The 16643-nt window shown below is 36.7% G+C and overlaps 1 protein-coding gene across 1 annotated transcript in view; it reads right to left on the bottom strand.

Moving 5' to 3' along the window:
* Positions 1-16643, bottom strand: part of ds (dachsous cadherin-related 1) — a 342130-nt gene that overhangs the window by 101530 nt on the left and 223957 nt on the right. Inside the window, exon 9 of the mRNA XM_090396431.1 lies at positions 3573-3812. Within this exon, the coding sequence (XP_090252557.1) occupies positions 3573-3812 (240 nt within the window). The remainder of the gene's footprint in view (positions 1-3572; positions 3813-16643) is intronic.

Genomic DNA, 16643 nt, shown 5'->3' with positions numbered 1-16643 from the left:
CAGAAACCTGGAGCATAACAGATGCAAAAGCGTTGCAGATGTTTATAAAATCCTCAGAAAAGTCTGTAGACCTGCAAGAGATAACACAACAGATGAATGGACAAGACATAATTAAGAACTATAAGAACTCTATAAATCCCTACTTCAAGTTGATGAAATTAGAGCATACAGATTGAGATGGCTTGGACTTGTGAAAAGAATAGGTGAGGAGAAAATGGCTAAACAAGCATTCAAGGAGGATAGATAATATCCAAAAGTATTTAACTGAGATGGGAATTCAGAACTGTGGACCTGCAAGAGATAACACAACAGATGGAGAAAACATACTTAAGAACTATAAGAACTCTATAAATCCCCACTTCTAGTTGATGAAATTAGAGCATACAGATTGAGATGGCTTGGACTTGTGAAAAGAATAGGTGAGGAGAGAATGGCTAAACAAGCATTCAAGGAGGATAGATAATATCCAAAAATATTTAACTGAGATGGGAATTCAGAACTGGAATGATAAAGCTCAAGACAAAAAGGAATGGAAGAAGATGATACATGCAGCAAAGAACCAAGGCTTAGCAAGTGAAGAAGAAGAAGAAGATCCTTGTTTTCCCTTTACTACATATTACCTAAACATCTATACGCGTGGATAGGCTTATGTGTTCGTCAGACATGTTGCAATAGGTTTCACGGTATAAAAAGAACACAGATGGTTAAGAAAATAACTATTTATTAACTTAAAAGCTAATATTTCGCTGGTATTATATCCAGCATCTTCAGGGCACACAACACAAAGTTTGTTACAAGGGAAAGACAACCACAATCCGGTGTAACAGTGGGGACAGTATAAGTGATTGCAGCGTGCAACACAAGACTAAAGTCCTAATATGGTGCCATCTAGGTTTAAAAAAATAAAAATAAAAATAAAAAAATAAAAAAATTCAAAGTTTTGAAATAGTAGTCCAAATGATAAAAATAATAAATATTAATTTGATGACTGTCTCCCAAATCTTTGGTAGATTTATACAGCCATACTTGTTAAGGTTTGGATTATTCTTGTGTTGCACGCTGCAATCACTTATACTGTCCCCACTGTTACACCGGATTGTGGTTGTCTTGCCCTTGTAACAAACTTTGTGTTGTGTGCTCTGAAGATGCTGGTTATAATACCAGCGAAATATTAGCTTTTAAGTTAATAGTTATTTTCTTAACCATCTGTGTTCTTTTTATACCGTGAAACCTATTACAACATACCTAAACATCTGTCACTCAAAAATTCCAGAAATTCTATACCTTTACTTCTGTGTCTTGTTTCCTCTGCTCAGTTTATACTGCTGTAGTTAAAATTTCCCATAACGATCACTTACTTTGGCAAGTGCAAAGTCAGTGAACATCTCCTACTTATCACTCCTGTCCTATAACAATTAAATCCCATTAAATATCCTCTCCTGCTGCCTTCATCTCACACTTTATACTATCAACACCATAGTGCCATTTCCTTCTAAATTCTTTTTCTGAGATGATGCTCATCTCATTACTTATCATAAGCAATACATTTACCCTTCCTAAACTGCTGAAATACGTTATATCCTTCTACTTCTATTGCTATTAGGACATCATCATCATCTTCTGTCAACCATGTTTTATTGATTTCAGCAATCTTTGGATAGGGTGAAAGTTGAGGGGTATCAATGCCACTCCTTTTTTCCTGATAAACCTGGCATTTGTATAGAGAAGCATTATTGCATTGTCAGTATTCCTATACTTGCTATTACTCTCCAAAGACTCCATCTGACTCCAAAATATACTATACATTCTCTCATCTTCCAAGTGATTATCCCCACACGATAACATTGATAATTGATAACTCTAATTTTCCTGTCCTAATACCCTTAATTACCCTAAGAACAGCAATCTCTCTCTAGATGCCCACATTCTTCCATGTTCAATGCAGCCAATTCTCTCACACATGACACTAATCTATCTTCAAATGTTCCAAGCATCCATATTCCATACCTAATTTTCAATACATTCTTGCTATAAACAAATTAAAGATGCCAAGAAATTATATTCTTGGTTTCATCCTTTATCCAAGTGTAAGCAAACAAAGTTTGCTAATGAAGTAACTTCATGACTGGGCAACTCGTATATAGAGGCTAATGACTTCACATCAATTGCCTTAGTATCCCATAAAGCAATGCACATATCCTTAAGAACATATCTTTAAGAAGAATGTCATTATGGGAAGAGCCACCACCCAGACCAGTTTTGCATCTTATTAAGATCTCATCAGTGGGAGCCAGGCCCAGAAGTGATACCAAGGTTGAAGTAATACAGAAGTCATATTTCCACATACAAATAGCCAAAAGGTGTCACACCTTATTACTAAAATATGACTTCTGCATTACTCCAACTTTGGTATTACTTCTGGGTCTGGTTCCCACTGATGAGACCTCAATAAAGGTAGAAACTGATCTGGGTAGTGGCCCTTCCCATAATGCATAGCCTGACAAACATTGCCTGCCAGAGAATCCCAAATTTAGAATCCTCTGCTTTTGACTTTATTCTGGCTGAAGGTTTCCTTGCACCACTTTGTAACTTTCATCTGCTGCATTTACCAGTCTCCAAACTCTGAAAACCACAAAGACCTCTTCATCTTGCTCTTCATGAAAGTCAACCATCTACAATCCTGGTTGAGTTTCATGAAAAGAAAGAACTACCCAAACAGTGAAGTCATCATCCTAGGTGACCTCAATGTCCACAACTCCAACTGCTCCCCTTCTCCAGCACTACAGATCAAGCCAGATGATGTGGAAGTTTTTGCTATAAGCAACGATCTAATGTAAATTGTGTAGCTTCCTACTCTTGGCACAAATACATCACATTAATAGCTTCCTCAGCTTCTAAAGAATTAGGCATTCTTTTCCTCAAGAAGCTATTTTACACCCACCCAGCTACTAACCTACTAACCCTATATAAATCCCAAATCCATCCATCCTTAGAATACTGAACACAATTGGGTGGGGCACCCAAAACCTCCTTAAAATTTCTTGATGCTGTCCAGAGGAGAGCAGTTTGGCTCATAGATGACCCTTCCCTCACAGGCTCACTTCAACCTCTATCTCAGATATGCAATGTTTCAGCTGTGTGTCTTTTCTACAGGTACTTCCATTGTCACTGCTCTAGTGAATTGGCAAACATCATTCCAACACTCCTCTACAGTATAACTGCAAACTCATCAAACCTGCTTTTTCTCTTCCTCATGATGTGTTTCCCAACAATTTCAATCCAGCAGCTCTTTAAGAAGAATGTCAATAGGTTTCCTTATTTCTCAATCCTCATCTACACCTTACACACAGCACTGATGTGCTATAGGTTCTTGTACCTCTCATGTGTGGGATAAATATGTATATTTATATCTATCTATCTATATAAAGCCATCCTCTTATCCAAACTAGTAGTTTATAATCCAATCCCATATCCTCAAACTTATGCAACAGCATTCTATATTATTTTTATAAAATAAAATAATAAATAAATAAAAATAAAATAATAAATAAAAAATAAAATTGCAACATTACCTAAATCCTTATCTATAGCTTTAACTTTTATGATTAGAGAACCACTTGGAGCAGCCTCAGATATATTTACTCTGTACAGATGACTTTCAAATTGTGGAGAGTTATCATTTATGTCTTCTACATAAATGTGCAACAACTGAAAATTAGAACGAGGAGGTCGGCCATGATCACTGGCAGTAATGTTGAGAACATAATGATGTACTTCTTCGCGATCCAAAAATTTGGCTACAGTTAAAAGGCCTAGGAGAGTATGATTTTATTTAATAAATTTTTCTTTCTGCTAGTGTCAGAGAAGTGTAAATAATTTTATTTTCTTTAATTCAACTTAAATTCTTATTCTGCATACAACTATAAGGATATTATTAGTTGAAATATAAGTCACAAAAAATGAAGCATCTGTATTTAACATTTAGAATGCTTTTTTGAATAGCTGGCCTGATTAGTTGAGTACAGCATCTTCATTCTCTAATTAACAATGCATTTAGGATCCAATGACAGTGTTGTGTAGATGCTGCAAATGTTGTGAGGTGACATTCACAAGCATCTATTGACTTTCATTATTTATTGTACCACCTAGGGTGAGACCATTGCTCAGCTTATTAGAAGGCTGAAGTAGGTTGAAAGTGTTCTATGTTCAGTTTGTAGAGCAGGGCTCTCAGATTAGTTAAATCTTAACTCACCCCATTACTAATGTATGACAGGTTTACAGACTTTCATGGACAGGATACATATAATTAAAACAAACAAACAAAAAAAAGGAATGTTTATGAAATAGCATTTATCCCTATTATATTAAGATCCAGCCTAACCTTGCGTATTCCTTCTTTGAAGGAAAATGACATGTAATCAGTGTCATTACATCAATCATATTATTATTATTATACGAGTACCTCCATGGAGTGTGAAGACTCATCGTTGGAAACTCAATCTAGCCACACAATCTATCATACCTCTCCTTGAACCCATTAACAGACAGAGCACTCACAACTGACTCTGGCAACCCATTCCACTCATTCTGCAAAAAATCTAGTCCTCATACCCCTACTAACCACATCTTTATTCAACTTTCAGGGATGACCCCTTGTTCTGGTCCCTCTAGCCAAGTGCTGAAACATTTCCCCTGCATGAATCCTATAAAACCCTTTAAGCAACTTAAATGTTTCTAACATATCCTCTCTTTTTCTCTTATCAACTAACTTCAGCAATCTACACACCTTCAATCTATCTTCATAGGGAACATTCCACAGGCCACTCACTATCTTGGTCACTTTCCTCTGAATCCTTTCCACTGCTTCCTCATCCCCAAGAAACCCAGGGGACCAGACTTGAGCACAGTAATCCAGATGTGGGTGTATCAAGACCTTATAAAGCAGAATAACAACTCCCTTATCTCTACATGTTAATGTGTTCTTCAATAGCCAAGTCATTTTATGGGCAACCTTAACAATATGTCCTCTAAAGTTTAACTCTCTATCTACCATCACTCCTAAATCTCTAGCTTCATCTATTCCTGGAGTATACAGTGCCATCAATACTATACATGGCTTGTAATCTATTTTTTTCAAAATGCATAACTTTACATTTCTCCACATTAAACTGACACCCATTTTCTTTTGCCCATACTGATAGCCTATTTAAATTGTCTTGAAAGCTCTCCACATCACCTTCATTAACTATTACTCTACCTAATTTTGCATCATCAGCAAACAACTGAATATTTCCTTTCAGGTTATTTCCAAAATCATTTATGTACAAATTACACAGCAATTGTCTCAGCACTGAACCTTGCAGCACATCACTAGTAACCTGTTTTTGCTCCGATTCTCCCATTCCATATACCACTTTTTGATATCTGTCCAGAAGCCACCCTCTTATCCACTTAACCAATGTTATGTCCATCCCATTTGTTCTAATTTGCGTAACAGAGTTCCATGCAGTATTCTGTCAAATGCCTTTGCAAAATTCAGCAAAATCATTGTTGTAGCCATATCCTTTATCCAAATCAGCGGTTACTCTATGATAAAAAGTTGGTTAATTACTAAGGTATGACCAACTCTTCACAAAACCACGTTGACCTCATACAGTATCGTATTTTTATCCATCCATTCTTAAATTCTCTTTTTGACTAATTTTTCTAGTACTTTTATCATTACACCTGAGATACTGATTGGTCTTAGAACCTCCCTTGGAACTCTACCAGAGCTGAGACTTAAATTAAAGACTCTAATCAGAGGCACTGCCAGTTCCCTTGCACATTCTCACAAAACCCTAACTGATATCCTATTTAAACCCACAGCTGTATTTACATTGAAATTCTGCAATATCTTAAGAACCTCCAATTCATCCATCTCTGTTCCCACATTAGTATCTGTCACATAGGTTAAAGAGGTAACCTCATTAAGATGATATACCCTTGCAAAGAGGTAACCTCATTAGGATGATATACCCTTGCAAAATTAAGTCACTCAGTAACTTAATTATTTTATCCATTTCTGTCTCTTTGTGACCATCATTACTCATTAAGTTATACGAGGTGTGGCTATTAAATAACAAGACTGGTTGCAAAAATGTGGTTTATTGTTACAATTGTACAACTTAATTGTTATCCCCTTCAACATACTCCCCTCCTCTATCTATGATATACACTGTTGCATATGAATTTTCCATTGTTGGAAGCAGTGCTGCAAGTCATCAGGTGTTATTTGCTTCAGTAGAGCTGCTGTTTTCTCCTTTACCTCATCCACTGACTGAAAATGGATGCCCTTCAATGCAGATTTCATCTTTGGAAAAAGGTAAAAGTCGCATGGAGCTAAGTCCGACGAGTAAGGTGGATGGTCCAACACTGGGATCTTCTTATCAGCCAGATACTGCTTTACAGACAATGCACTGTGGGCTGCAGCATTGTCCTGATGGAGAATCCAAGCATTGTTCTTCCACAGATCAGGTCTCTTTTTCTTCTTCTTCCTCACTCGTTCTCTCAGCTTGGCCAGAACCTCAAGGTAATAATGTTGGTTAGCTGTCTGACACTCTGGTACCCATTCAACTATTACCACAGCATTGATGTATTAAAAAAAAACAACGATCAGCATTGCCTTCAATTTTGATTTACTCATTCTTGCTGTTTTCATCCTCGGATGACAATCCCGTTTAAGCCTTGAACCAAATGAAAGCAAAAAAGTTTGCATGTGATGTATCTTCATGACTAGGCTACTTGTATATAGAAGCTGTTTGCTTCTATATACAAGCACAGTTCCTTTCAGATCTATACATTTCTATGGAATTATGAGAAGAGTCATCTCTTTATTGAGGTGGAAGACAGACTAGAAAGATACCAAGGTTGAATTAATGCATATGTCATAAGTTATCCATATACAAGTAGCAAAAAGGTGTATCACCTTATTATGGCACTATACACATCTGAAAGGAAGTGGGATACCAAGACAACTGATATAAAGTCAACAGTCTCTATATCCAAGTAGCCTAGTCAAAGATATATCATGCACAAACTTTGTTTGTTTACACTTGGGTAAAGGACAAAAATATAATTTTTTTGACAAGTATAATTTACAGTAGAAGAAGTGCGTAAAGTGAATAATATATGAATGATAACATGAAAGGCATTGTGGATAAAAAGGAGAATGATAAAGTGGTAGAGAGAGAAATAGTGTCTTATGTGGCATCTTTCAAAAGGATAAAGTATTAGCTCAAATGAACTGGTGTGGTACAGCAGACAAAAGAATAAAAGAAGAGGTGCAAGACAGTGGTGTAGTTAGAGCTTTTGCCGCTCGGGACGGTCCCTGAGTTTGCAGGCCCTCTCAATACACACCAAAAATACTAGAAAAAGTCAAAACAACATATAGGGAAATAAATTAAAACACCATATTTATTTTTGAAGTGAAACTTTAATTTCAACATTCTGAAATGTTATTTTTCTTGCAAAAGCAAGAAAAATAACATTTCAGTCAATGACATTTGAAGTCTATTTCATAGTAATGTAGGTAATTCTTAATCAAGTTTATTTAGAAAACTCCTCTCACAACTAGCAACACTTACAGCAATTGTGAAGAAAATTCACTGTAGTATTACAATAGTTGGAACTGAGTTCTCAAGACTGTATTTTAGAATTAACTGCAAAAGTTCAAAACTGTTCAAAGTGCTGCCCTGGGCAGACTGCCCCTCCCTCTAGCTATGCCTCTGGTGCAAGGGGGGGGGAGAGACTAATATATGAAAGGGCAAAAGAGAGCACTGCATAGTAATTCTATAAAAAAGAGTGTATGCCTGAGAATGTATGAAATTGCATTTCTGGGGATGCAAAGATTAAGGATATTAGGGAGACCACAGAGGGAAAGTGAAAGATTGGTTATTTTGGAAGGTATAACTGATTTCCAAGGTGAAAAGTACTGTATGAGAAGACATGGAAGTGTAAGCTGGAAGAAGTGAGAAGGTAAAGACTATAAGACTTTTGCCACTTATGTATAGATGGGCTTAGATATTTGTTATTACTTGAAGCACTGTTGTGAATAACAGTGAAGGGTGATGTTAAATAATTAAGTTTTGAACTTATTAATATTTTGCTAGATTTCCAACCAGACTCTTCAGAGTACAAATTATAAATGTTGTAAACCACATTTATAAACCCACAGCACTTAACTGGATAGTTGTAAAAACAATTCATATTGTTTCTACAACTATCTCCAACTGCAACTTTAATTTTCTGCTTCCCCCCCACTGCATCTTGCCCTGTGTGTGTGTGTGGAGGAGGAGGAGGACAGATAAAAATGAAATTAATTCAGAAAAGTCAGGCTAATGTTGTCTGAGGATGACAGTCTCCTAGATCTTTAGCAAATTAATGCACTGTATTTGTTGTGTCTGGGGAACAGAGAGAGCACTTCATAGCTGATGCTGATTCTAAAAAATAGCCTCTCAGACCTATAAGACTATATTACTTCTGTGTGCAGCACAGTTTCTTTCTTCCACTTAATTCTGTGTGAAGGAATGTCCAGAGCATGGTTTACCAATCCTGATTTGTCTTGCAGATGAATGCAGACACGGATTTTATGTTCTTCAAGATGAATGTTAACAGATCTACTAGTCTTTCCAAACTAGGCTAAGTTGCAGGTGCAAAAGGATGAAGCTGATCTTTAGGAGAATGGATGAAGGTTGCTAGTCAGATGTGCAGTTTGAAAGTGATATGAAGATTATATCTGCAAAGAACTTTAGCTATATTTTCTGATCTTGATTATGAGGAATAGGAATAGTTTTGCTGTGATCTTGCAAGTTGTTTGTAGGGAAAACACGTAGTATTTTATCTGTTTGTGTAGGGGGTCAGTAAATAGGAAAAGGGTGATTTTAATTATGGTACTGTAGATTGAAAGTATGAGATAGAATCCAAAAGCAAAGAAAATGAATTTCTCAAGTTTCTGAGAGACAATTACCTGAGGTAGTATATAACAGAGGGCATTTCGAGGAATTTGGATTTGATTATCTTATCAGAGGATGTTATTATAAATGGGGAGTCAAATCTCCCTCTGGTTGGTGAGAGTAGCCATGAAATGCTTACATGAGTAATATCCAACTATTTGAGAACTTCTGTGAGGAAAGCATATATATTTGGAACTATAAGGCAAGTGATTATGAAAAACTGAGGAGAGAGCTTGCAATTGTAGCAAGGAATGAAGAGTTGGATAGAAAGGAGATCAATGCTGCTTGGGTGCAGTTCAAGACCTATCTGGCAGAACCATTGTCTAAATTGTATTCCAGAAGGTTAAATAAGGTAGGTGTGAAATGGATGAATGAAGAGATTAAGCATGCAATATGAAAGGAGCATAAGTCCAGCGATAATAATCAGTTCATTAAGTGTACAAAGAATAGGCAAAGAGAATTATTATTATTATTATTATTATTACTACCCCAAGACCTCATGGAGTCAAAGACTCATCTGGGAGGTCCTTTTATCACATACACACAGCTCATCATACTGTGTTTTAAACACATTCAAACTCTTTGCAGACATCACATTCTCAGGCAAGGCATTCCAATCATTCACAAATCTGCACGAAAAAAACCTGCCTCTCACTCCCTCTTTATACAGTTTCCAGGGATGACCCCTGATCTCCCACTATTCTCTGTAGAACTTCTCCACCATTGATCCTATAACAACCCCTTACCAACTTGTAGGTCTCTATCATATCTCCCCTCTTCCTCCTGTCCACCAGAGTCTGCAAATTACATCTTTTCAATCTTTCCTCATACTCGACATTCCAGAGGTCAGAAACTACCTTAGTTTCTAACCTCTGGACGTCTCTTTCAGTCTCTTTTGGACCCTTTCCAATATTTCTTCATCCTTCTGAAAACCTGGTGACCAAATCTGGGCACAATAGTCCATGTGTGGCCTAATCAAAGCCTTATACAACGGAACAAGAATCTCCCTACTTCTACACGTCAGTGTCCTCTGCATCATTCCCAGAAGCTTTTGTGTTGTCTTCACAATTTTGGCGATGTGTCCCCTAAATTTTAGATCCTTATCCACTATCACCCCAAGATCTCTTATTTCCTCTACCTCCAACAATATATTCTCACCAAGAATAAATTCTGCATCCCATCTTTGTTTTCCAAATTTTAAAACCTTACATTTTGCAACATTGAACTCACATCCCCACTTCCGTGCCCAATCACTCAATCTATTCCAGTCTTCCTGTAAGGCCACAACATCTTCACTACACTTCATGGTTTGTCTCAACTTTGCATCATCTGCAAACAACTGAATATCTCCATCCAAATCTTCACCTATATCATTAATATACAAGTTAAACAGCAATGGACCTAAAACAGACCCCTGAGGCACTCCACTAGTGACTTTCCTTTTCCTGGATATTGCTCCCCCATACACAACTTGTTGATAGCTATCAGATAGCCAGTCTCCAATCCAATGCACCAATCTAATATCCAACCCCATCTGCTCTAGTTTGACTGTCAACCTATCATGAGGTACTCTATCAAAAGCCTTTGCGAAATCCAAGTATATTACTGTGTATCCTTTTCCTCTGTCCAAGGAAGCAGTCACTTTATTGTAATAAGTAAGTAGATTACAAAACATGACCTCCCTTTAGCAAATCCATGCTGTCCATCAAAGATAATACCATTGTTATCAACCCAACTCTGGATCCTAGTTCTCACAAGCTTCTCCAACAACTTAACCACAACACCTGACACACAGATAGGCCTATAGTTTGATGCTTGAGTTTGATCACCTCCTTTATGAAGTAGCACAATCTTGCCCTCCTTCCACTCCTTAGGAACTTGACCGAGTGCAAGACTCGTATTAAAAAAATATGTCAAGGCAGGTATCAACTCCCTGGCACATTCTTTCAGAATACGTGGTGATATATTATCAAGTCCCACAGCCTTATTAACATCTAGTTAACTCAACTCCCCATACATCTCTTGCTCACCTACAGTCAGTCTCTCCTCCCCATCATCAACTGCTCTCAATCCCTCCATGAAGTCACATTCACAAGATTGAAAAATCTTTATCAACTGCTCATTAAGTATCTCCACCACACATTCTGCATCAGCTGTCTTTATACAATTTTCTCCAATCAATAATTATATATTGATTGGATAATAATAATAATAATCCTTCCATAATTATTCTTTCTTTTGCTGGCTACATATCAAAAGAACTCCTTAGGATTCTTTTTCTCTTCATTAGCCAACTGCTGTTCATACCTCTCTTTAGCTACCATCTCCAACCAAGTCACCCTCCTTGCTTGGTCTTTGTAGACCTCATTGAATTGGTTATTTCCACTTCTCTTATGCTGCCTCTACAATGCCCTTTTTCTCTGTATCGCATGCTTAATCTCTTTATTCATCCATCTCACACCCACCTTATTTAACCTTCTCACTCTTAGAATACATTTAGACATTGCATCTACTAAACAGTTTTTGAAAATCCCGCAAGCTACATCGATCTCTTTTCCAGCTAACTGCTCATTCCACTCTGCACCCGCAAGCTGTGTCCTGAGCTCTTCATAATCACCCCCCTTGTAGTTCCGCATATACCCTTTTCTCACAGAGGTCCTCGTACTGCTGGCAACCACCCAGGTAATCACCTCATGGTCACTCTCACCAATTGGTGGATGATTTGACACCTCATTTATAATTACATCCTCTGATGAGATGACCAAATCCAAGACCCTCAATCCTCATGTGCTCTCTGTTGCATACTGTCTGAGGTAGTTATCCCTCAAAAACTCATTTTCTTTACTTCCAGTTGCTATCTCATCATTCCAGTCTATATTGCCATAATTAAAATCACCCATAATGATCACCCTTTTCTTATTTACTTGGCTACTTTGATTGTACATTTCACTATCACCACCATCCACATTACCTGGTCTATAACAACATCCCACCAAGTATTTGATTCCATTCACCTCTATCTCACATCATACTGCCTCAAAACCACTGGCACTATTTCCATCTTGCATCTCTACTTTATATGGATATAACTCTTTCTCTATCATCAATAGCACTCCCCTCCCTTTTTACCCCTTCTGTCTTCACAAAGCACATCATGACAATCCATCTCTATTCCTGTCAGGATGTCGTCCTCTTCCAACCATGTCTCACTTATTCTGACAATCTTTGGGTGAACAGACACAATTAGTGCAACCATTTCATCTGCCTTGTTTCTTATACTTCTAGCATTTGTATACAAACACAACAGCTCATTTCTGGAACTACAGCTAGTTCCACTGATACCACTCACGCGATGTGATCTCTCCATGCTCGACTGGGCCATTTCCCTTTCTGCTTCTTCATTTTAGAACCCTTTTCAATTCCAACTATTTCCTCTTGATCCCTGGTCATCCCATTCCTTTCCTGCCTACACATGCTCACCTCCTCTTGGAGCATCCACCTTTCTCATGCTGTGTACCCCTGTAAACCCTGAGCCTCCTTGTTTCCCTGCTCCTCTTGCACACCCATTTCTCTCATTTTCTATACTCATACCACTCACTTCCCTATTCATAACCACATCTTCAATCTCTCCTGTCTTACTCTCCCGCTCTTCCACATCACTTCCCACTCAATCTGATTTATTCTCTCTATTCACTTCTCTACCTTCCAGCAGCAGTCTCTCCAAGCGACTCACATCATAACCACTCAAATGCAGTCGCTCCCATACAGCTCACTTCTTCCCTCAAACTCATTCCACACACTAACAAAGCATTTCTGCCAGCATATCATTCATAATCCTTGCTCTCCGCCTCATTTCGCCACAGTCATACCTAGGCAACACGCTAACTACCCTTCCTGTCACACTATTCTCTTTTATCCTTCTAAGCAGCCTCCTGATATCCATTCTGACACACTCTTTGTCCTCTCTGAAATCATTCGTACCTATTAATATTATTAACTCTTTTGCTCGCTCCTGCCTCAATCCAATGCCTCAATCAGTCTACTCATTTTAGTGCCTGGAAAACATACCTTGTGTATTCTGTCCTCCAGCAGACCTTTAATAATGGAGTCGCCATACAACACCACTCGCTCATCTTTCGTTAACTCTTTCATGGCATCATTATTTATTTTAATAGTTTTTACCCGAATTTTCTTAATTTCATTCCACATCCATTTCATTTCTTGCCTCATTCAATCCAATTCAACTTCCGAATCTCACGACACATTCTCTCTATCATTCAATCTTTCTAACTCTTTCGGTTTTCAAATTGCTTTTTTTCTTTTTTACTGATTTTTTAACATTTTTCCCCTCTTTCTCACCATCCTTCTCTTTCAAACATGCACTCATTTTCCCTGTGACAATCTCGCTACTAACACTTTCTGACTTGAATGACTTGGTTGGTAGGGATAGCGAAAGTGAAAAATGAGCTGCAATTAGCTAATGAATCAAAAAAAAAAAAAAAAAACACTAGGGAGTCCTTTCTATATGTAAGAAAGAAGGATTAATGAGGGACAACACTGGTTGATGAAAATGAAAATCTAATAATCTCCAAAATGAGACTGGATAAGTCAGATTCAAATGAAAAGCTCACATCTTAGAAATAATTTAAACCCATTATTTCCAACTATGTTTAAATAATACTTATTTAAAGACTTTCTATTCTATATCTGTTTTCTCTATATATACAATAAAAATCCTAAAATATGGTCAGAGTTATATGTGCATTAGACATTTTATACTCACACACACTCACACACATAAATGCAGATTATTTTGACCATTGGTTAATTGGAACAGCCATTTTAATGGAAGAAATCTAGAACAAAAACAAAATAAGAATATAACAAGAATTTGCTTTCTTTATTTGGGACACAGTACCATTTAATCTGGCCCAGCCAGTAACCTCTACCACATGGAGTGTTAGAAAAATTATGCAATTGTATCATACTATGCTAAATGGTTCCCTGTGTTATAAAGACACAACACTGTTTGGGGTCAAAGAAAGCAATGAAGTGTTTAACAGCCTTATGCTGTTCACATACGTCAGTAACTGGTAAACGGAAGCTGTTAGTTATTGGAAAAAGAGCCAGGCTTCGATGCTTTAAAGGGATTAAAGTTTAGTACCATGCCAACTAAAATGCATGGATGACATCAGAATTTTTTAAGAATTAGCTGAGTTAAACTGTTTTGCTCACTATGGTTCTAAACATTCAATCATGAATATACCAGATGTGGCCGATAGTGAAAATTGTGCCATTAGATGTTAACCATGTCAGAAAGTACAAAGACTTCATCTAGTGATGGTAGCCTTCAATACCGTAATGAAAACGAAGATTTTGAACATGAAACTACAGGGGAAATTGTAGCAAAACAGCAGAGGATATTAAGAGAATAAGAAAGTGATGAGAATACGATTCTTGAGCTTGAAAGAGTACACTAAAAAATTTATTGCTGAATTACAACTCTATTTTATACAGGACTTTTGTTGATTTTGTTCAATTTATTTTAATAAAAAAAAAATAATAATAATAAAATAAATAAATAAAAACAAGCTATACAGGATCAATTCCTTAAGAGTGTCATTTATTGCTAATTGAATGTGTGTAACATATATGAATGAAATTATTTTTATGGTAAATATTTTACTTTAACACCCCAACCGGCCATGATGTCTATAGACATTCAGCAAAATCTGGATATGATTTTGTAACACCCGTTGAATAACATGGATAAGAAGTGCAATTTGGTCTCACTATTTCATCCACCATGGCCGGTAGAGGTTAATTAAAACCAATTGTTTAAGTTTATCCATAAGCAGGGGCGGCTCGTGCATAGGCACTGAGGAACTGCAGCACACCCCCAATTTTTCTCGATATATAAATATATTAATTAATTTATTTAATTTGCTTGTAATATTTAATTTTATCATCAACGATCCTATACAATTCTCTTAATTTGTATAAAAAATAATAAAAATCCATCTTGTAGCACTTAGGAGGATGAAGGACGCTAGCAGAACTGTGCTTACTACAGTGTCATATTGCTACAAGCGCAAGCATATGCATGTCATAGTGAGATGCGAGCTATTACATAATGTGGCACTGTCCGTCGTGCAGTTCCACTTGTTATATGCAGTTTACGCCAGTAGTAGAGTGTTCATAGTGCTTATCGTGTTTACTCCATCTCTTTAAATATTTGGACATTACAATTAAAGGATTTAATTGTAATGTCCAAAAATTGTAAATCCATTCCTTTAATTACAATTAAATGAATGGATTTTATTTTAAAGTAATTTTGAATTATACCAAACTGTATAATTTTATCGATAATAAACAATATTTTTTCATGTTTATTTATTTTTTTAATTTTTACCATAATTTTGATATTTTATCCAAACATGTATACACTGTACTTACAGTGTGTATGTATATTTTGAAAGTTGCAGCACCCCCATGATTTCAAACCATGAGCCGCCACTGTTCATAAGTCAGTAATTTTGCTACTCAATAAATGAGAAACTTGTCTAAATTTTTATTTCACCTTATGTACTTACACCTTTAAAACTATGGGCAACTTCATGTAATTCGAAGAGCCACTTAATTGGGCCAAATTATGCCATTCCTGATGTGTGCCAACTAACTGGAATCCACTGTATTACAGCATCTCAGTTTGTAGTACAACTTATAGTAGTGTTGTTGTTGTAATATTTTATCTAAATTTTTCCCCCTTTCTCCCTCATTTTATTTTTCAGAGTTTATTTACCTGATTTATATCTTTATATGTTTGAAAATTCCTCTTTATCTGAGATTCCAATCCTGCTTCTTTCAGTACCAATATTTTGCAGGTGTTGTTGTAATCCCAATATCACCAACCATCTTCATCACACATCTGGAAAGAACACTAGATAAGATCAAAGAAGAAGGTGGAGGCATTTCAATAAATGGAATGAGAATAAACTACCTCTGCTTTGCAGATGACATCATCCTGATTGAAGAAGATGAAGCAAGGCTGGAAAAGACACTGATGGAAAGGACACAGAAGGAAAAAGATATGGACTAAATGTCAATTTTGAAAAAACTAAAACAATGATATTTGGACAGCAGGAGTTACTGAACCAAATTACCATTGAAAGATTTCAACTGGAAAATGTGGAACACTTCACATATCTTGGATGCCACATGATGCATGACTTGGAAACAAAAAAAAAAGTTAAAAATTAGAATAGCCAGAGCAACAGCTATCTTAAAAGCCATGGACAAAATATGGAAGAGCTGAGCTATAAAGATGCACACTAAACTGCACATTGCGGAAACCTATATCTTCAGCAGCATGCCCTATGGATGTGAGGCCCGGGTACTCCTTTTTACTGGGTATGTCTATTTGGCCATATATGTAGAATGAACAATGAGAGAAAATTAAAAACGTTGCTGTTTGGAATGATTAAAGGAAAGAACAAAAGAGGAAGACCAAACAAACATTTGACGATGTCAAATGGTGTGGAAACTCTATACACAAACTGAGTCATCTTGCACAAAATAGAATGCAGTGGAAGAATCGTATCAAGATGGCATCAGACACCTATGGGCCCATGGTTGTTGTTGTTGTAATAT

The sequence above is a fragment of the Typopeltis vanoorti genome, chromosome 8 (assembly GCF_054136105.1).
Source record: "Typopeltis vanoorti isolate ZY-2024b chromosome 8, IOZ_Tvanoo_1.0, whole genome shotgun sequence".
Lineage (NCBI taxonomy): Eukaryota > Metazoa > Arthropoda > Arachnida > Uropygi > Thelyphonidae > Typopeltis > Typopeltis vanoorti.
Note: the sequence above shows the minus strand (reverse complement) of the source record. Positions and strands in the feature narration are given on the sequence as shown.